This window comes from Asterias rubens, chromosome 6 (assembly GCF_902459465.1).
Source record: "Asterias rubens chromosome 6, eAstRub1.3, whole genome shotgun sequence".
Classification (NCBI taxonomy): Eukaryota; Metazoa; Echinodermata; class Asteroidea; order Forcipulatida; family Asteriidae; genus Asterias; species Asterias rubens.
The window spans coordinates 7,175,391-7,181,390 of NC_047067.1; the positions used below are offsets into that span (position 1 = coordinate 7,175,391).

At 41.0% G+C, this 6,000-nt stretch overlaps 1 protein-coding gene across 1 annotated transcript; it reads right to left on the reverse strand.

Annotated features, from left to right (window-relative positions):
* Window positions 1-328: 328 nt before the first annotated feature.
* On the reverse strand, window positions 329-5,069 carry LOC117291600 (solute carrier family 35 member F4-like). Its single transcript, XM_033773417.1, has 6 exons — window positions 4,466-5,069; window positions 3,734-3,959; window positions 2,952-3,077; window positions 2,465-2,654; window positions 1,558-1,647; window positions 329-950 (listed from the first exon to the last, which is right to left on the reverse strand). The coding sequence occupies exons 1-6, from the start codon at window positions 4,834-4,836 to the stop codon at window positions 667-669; spliced, it is 1,287 nt and encodes a 428-aa protein (XP_033629308.1). The 5' UTR covers window positions 4,837-5,069; the 3' UTR covers window positions 329-666.
* Window positions 5,070-6,000: the final 931 nt, after the last annotated feature.

Genomic DNA, 6,000 nt, shown 5'->3' on the forward strand with positions numbered 1-6,000 from the left:
TGGTCTATAAAAAGCATTTTTTATTTTGTTACCGTTTGTTATAAAATGCATATGGTTAGAAAGATGTTTTATAAGTAGAATACAATGATCCACACAAATATGCCTCGAAATTGCGTGGTTTTCTTTTTACTTTGAGAACTAACACGGTCGACCATTTATGGGAGCATAGAGTACTTACTCTATGATGGGAGTCAACAATTTGACTCCCATAAATGGCGGACCGTGTTATCCGACGATGTAAAAGGAAAACCGTGCAATTTTGAGGCATGTTTGTGTGGGTCATTGTATTCTACTTTTACAACATCTTTCTGCACATCTTTCTAACCATATGCATTTGATAACAAACGGTTACAAACGATTTTTCAAAGACCAACTCGACCGATCCAAGGCAACGTTTCCTTTAATCACAACTAACGTTTAGGAAGAATATCAGCCTGAATGATCTCCATAATGGAGATAAATGATAAGATCCATTACAAATCGCATAGAAACCATTCAACGGTGGCTTTGATAGCATTGGTCGTAAACGATACTATAAAGCAAACTCATAAAATGCACAATGCCCCCTGTATATTAGGAATTCTCTGTGTGTAGTAAATGATCTTAAAGCCAATACTTATAATAATAGCTTCGGAAGAGACGTAAAACTTTAACTTTGACACATTATTACACTGATGGAAAATCTGCTTGCACTTCAGCGTCCGACGTTGTTGCTTTAGTACCGGAATCCAACCCCTTCTCGGTATCAACTCCTTCGTTGTCGAGACCATCAGCAGTGTTCTCCCCGGCTGCACGTCTCCTTTCCCACGGGCAGCTGCCTTCGGTCCAACACGCCACCTTCTGTTGCCAGCGTTCCGGTATGAGCATGACCAGGAACCCGACTATAACGAGGACGGAACCGCCGATCTTGAAGTTGCTGAAGTTCGTCCCGCGGAAGACCAAATCGACGACTGTTTAAAGAAGAAAACATGGCATATGTAAAAGGGAAGATACATCAAAAAGTGAACACGTGGCAACTAAATACTTTGGTTCACTACATCGTTGAAAATGGAAGAGATTAATTTTTCAAAATATTAATTTCTTTGAAGGTAATTCAATAGGTTGGAAATCGAGTTGCTTTTATTAATTTGTCATAAGTAAACTTTCTCGGTCCACAACCAAAATAAACCATTATCCAATTATTAAGTTTTCTCATGTAACTTTTTTTTATTCGTTATCCTTCAAATAATTATTTTATTTGGACGTGAGTTTCAGTGATCAACAGAAGTGTACAAATAAAAACGAAAGAGTTGAAACTCCAGCTAGCCTGAACATCTTTCTGACGTCACACTCCGAGGCTCTACGCCAGAGTGGCATTGAGCCAACTTCAATATATTGATGGTCACGTGGTACGGATGTGTCGTTGATCTCACATTCATTTCGCACAGTCAACGTCCACTGTTTGCATAAATAAACATCAATATCTGGATGTACATACAATGTAGTCTACATAGTCTCCAATGATATCGCTGGTTCTGCAAAATCAATACATGTCCACACACGGGACCAGAAACTCACCAGCATTGAGTGGAATACCAAGAACCGTCCCCAGGGCGATGAACAGAGGAAATGTAACAGCGATCCCAAAGTTGACCAGAAAGTTGAATGCTGTCAATATAAAAAAAACAGTGTTTAGAAACATGACGTCATACATTAAAGGCAGTGGACACTATTGGTAATTACTCAAAATAATTATCATCATAAAACTTTTCTTGGTGACGAGTAATGGGGAGAGGTTGATGGTTTAAAACATTGTGAGAAATGGCTCCCTCTGAAGTGCCATAGTTTTTGAGAAAGAAGTAATTTTTTCACGAATTTGATTTCGAGACCTCAGATTTAGAACTTGAGGTCTCGAAATCAACCATCTAAACGCACACAACTTCTTGTGACAAGGGTTATTTTTCTTTCATTATTATCTCGCAACTTCGACGACCGATTGAGCTGACATTTTCACAGGTTTGTTATTTTATGCATATGTTGAGATACACCAACTGTGAAGGCTAGTCTTTGACAACTACCAATAGTGTCCACTGTCTTTAAAGACATTTCATACAATTCTTGGCATAATGAAAAATGTGTATTTTTTATACAAAATTAAGTTAACCTGCAAGTAGGCTACACTTGATCATAGACTGTGTTTCTTCCATCTATGGTATGTTTCATTGGATGGCTCGGCTATTTTTTAACAATCCCAATTTGTTTTTATATATATTATACTTATAATTTGTTGTTAATTAAGTATTCTTCGTATTATTAACAACAAATGGTACAACAACTGTAAACTACTGCATCACTGTGCAATGTATTTGCCGAATGATAACCACATTGTAGATTGAACCGCACCAGGCATCTATCATTCGAAACCACGTTGGATGGATTTGGTGATTGGGGAATATTTTAGTGTTCCAGTTTTTGGTTCCCTCACCTACGCTGAGTGCAGCACTACCACACAGATAATCCCATGGGATCTTATCAAAGCTCCATGACTCTACCTCAGTGTAGTAGAAGATGATGATGAAGGGCCATAAGAAGAGGATGTTGAAGATACCCAAGACACTCAGGAAGAGACTCACTTGACCGGAAGTTGCGTTACCGATAAAACGTTTGAACAACACCTGTAAAGATTTTAATAGATGTAAATTTGCATCGGGGATAAGAAATACTAATGTTTGCTTTAACCCATCTACAACATGTGTTTTAGCACTGTACTTTCCCGAGATCTTCGAAACAAGTCACAAGCATATTTCGCTTCGGGTGGGATTCGAACAGAAACACAAGAGTTTGAATCCGGTGCTCTTAACTGCTAGGCAATGACACTTATCTGTCGTTCAACAAGACGAGTCCGGTGGTGAAGTTGTAAAACAAACTGCAAGTTCGGAAAATATCAGTCAGAAAAAACACTATCGACAAACCTTGTATATAGCTGAACCGATTGCAGCACCCACGGAGAAGCCGACTCCGAGAGCCGTGGATCCCTCAAAACCATCGGAGTAGGATATCAGGACCATGCCGCCTATAGACAGGACAACGGACACGCTCTGTGGTATAAAAACATAATCAAGTACTATTAATTAAACTTTTTATTTCTTTAAATTGATGACGCAGATGTGACATTTTATTTGGGCAATCTATTCCGTAAGTAGAGTACAGTGACTCCATAGCTTATACGTCACATGAATGTTTGACGTATGGAAGTTTATGAGAGACGTATTTCTGCGTCTATTAGTGGCATTCAGATTTTATGTGGTTGGTTTAACAACCTGTTAAATCAATGGACTTTTCCCATTCACCAATACAGGCATCTTGTACAGCGCTCATCCTGTCCGTCACTCGGTGGCGCAAGGCGCTTTAATATTCAATATTTTACAATGTGTTGTGGTGCAATATGCAGCCAATCAAACCTGGGTCACCGGGCAAACCCCTGCTTATTGATGCACAGAGTTATTTTACGTGCGTTACACAACACACGGGACCAACGGCTTTACGTCCCATCATGGTTAAGTGTCAGGTTTCTCGACTCGGAGTCCAACATCCGCACTCAGAAACACAAATAACTTGAGTCCGGTGCTCGTAACTGCTAAGCCAAGACACGCCATAAAAAAGTTCATTACCAAACAGAGGCATCTCGAGAAAGTTACTCAGAGACAAAGTTCTGGATGAGAAAGAGGGTATGGGGAGGGTCTACGTAACTTACCCTAACTGGTAAAAGAACCAGCCGTTCGTGAAGCCATAACCACGAGAACACGTAAATGAAAGCCGTGTTGGACGAGAAGATCGCTGTGACGTCAGCAGCGGCTATGAGACCCAGTGCGTAGACGTACAAGTAGTTTGTGACTGCCCAGCATGCTGCAAATGGCACCGTTAATGTGAGGAAGGTCCGCAGACAGAGACCTCGGCTACCGAAGACGCCCTCGGCGTCTCTGAATAAAAAGTGAGGCACTTTGTTGTCATTGGGACGGATGTATAAACGGCTTTGCATGGCACGCTTACACGTAAAAGTGGTTTTTCTTATTAAAATGCATACTATTTTTATTTTTATTTTATTTTTTTTTTATTTTATTTTTTTTTTTGGGGGGGAGGTTGATATTAGTCTCACCTCACGGCGTACTATTGATTAATTAGGCCTATCTTCGTAATCTCAAGTAGGTCGACATAACTGGAGGTACGCACGTGATAGTTGGTAATAATTGTTCCAAAATAAAACATACAATTTGTAATCATGCATCCGGCAGCGCTGGCTACTTATACTAGGGCTTTTTGGGTCAGATTTTCTAGGTCAATGGCAACAAGTCTGGATTTTAAGTACTTAAAGTCGGTTGCCTCTTTCATGTCAGGTGGTAGGAGATTCCATTCTGGTATGGTGTATGGGTATATAGAGTGATAACTTGTATTGGAAAACTTAGAAGGCTGTTTCCTGGTAACCTACCTGTGTAATGTCTTGAGACCTGCTCCACTTCGACTCCTGGGAAGGACCACCAAACAGCCGATGACGTAGACCGGATAGCAGACGAGCATCCACGAGGTTGAGAACCACACATTCACGGAGGCCGACGAGAAGTCCGACGTGTAGGTGCTCTGACTAAACTGTGTCGCCCCGACCCACGAAAAGGCGATCCCAACCACGATCACAAGCCCGAAGATGGTCTTTCGGACGTTTTCGGAGGTACTCGTAGTACCCCGATCTGAACCGTCGGGTTGCGCGACAACATTTTTGTTACCAACTGGCTCTTCTTCATCTTCGGTGTGTTCACTTGCCAAGAGTTGATCGGCCATGTCCTTGTGCTCTTTTCCGTTCATTTTGTTCGGATTGCTTCCTGTATATTAATACACAAAGATTATTGATCTTAGATTAGACTGAGTATGATATCTAGACATATGGTGCCATGGCTGACACAGCATCGGTTCGTAGCTTGTGCAGAACTATCACACTGGCACCAGCGGACAATGATGTCGTGTACATGTACTGTATAGTACACTGCATGCACTGAGCATATCGAAATCGAAACAAAACATTTACGAACGAGATGCAGAGACCTGTGTGTAGCCATACATAATAGTCCAATAAAGTATGGACAGCCAATCGTGCACAAATAAAACAAGAACGTTTCACTGCACGCAATGCATTACAAATAAACAACAATATACAAAACAATGAATTAAACAGCTTGGGTTCATATGGAAATACTGCAACTAAATCGAGGGTGAAAATAACACTAATATGGACCCGTTTTGTAGTAAGTGAACCAGTAATTTGCTATTTTGTGCTTGGAACATAATATGAATGGACCCTTCCCATGAAATATGCTAATTACATTCACGCATGCGTACAGACCCTGTTGGTTGGCACTGAGCAGACGCGCGATCGCGTCTGCGTCACGCAGCCATTAGTCGTGTACAAAACAGCGCGATGTTCCCTCATTTTGCCAACCAAAACGTTAGTGCGCACGCGCTATGTGCAATTTACATATTTCATGGGAAGGGTCTAAGTCATGTTACCTTCTGGATTAGTGAACGATGTTTCTGTATGTGATGCACTAGTGACGGGTTTCTCAGTCATATCATCCGGCCGGGGCGGCGGTACATTGTTGGACAATGTTTGGGCAACCATCGCAGGGCTGGTGTATTGCAGTGTATTGTACTCGTAACACTTTCTAGAAAGAAAACAATTTGAACACGGCTATAATGCCTATAAAATAAAATAAAAAGTATTCTCTCTTTTGGTGTATCCCAACAAATGCATAAAACAGCAATGCTGTGAAAATGTTGACTCAGTTGGTCGTTGCAAGAGAATAATGTGAAGAAACATCCTTGTGGCAAAATTAATGTGTGTGCTTTTATATGTGTAAATGGGGCTTCAGACCTTCTGGCTCGTTCTCATTTCTCAAAAACTACGTTACTACAGAGGCAGCCGTTTCTCACAGTGTTTAATACTATCAACAGCTCTCCGTTGCTCGTTAACAA

Excerpts from the sequence above, each read along its gene's own strand:
- LOC117291600 (XM_033773417.1), bottom strand. The coding sequence starts at position 4,836 with ATGAACGGAAAAGAGCACAAGGACATGGCCGATCAACTCTTGGCAAGT. Across the intron at positions 1,648-2,464 it reads TAGTGCTGCACTCAGCGTAG|CATTCAACTTTCTGGTCAAC; the intron begins GTGAGGGAACCA and ends TTATATTGACAG. Across the intron at positions 951-1,557 it reads TGGTATTCCACTCAATGCTG|TCGTCGATTTGGTCTTCCGC; the intron begins GTGAGTTTCTGG and ends TTCTTTAAACAG.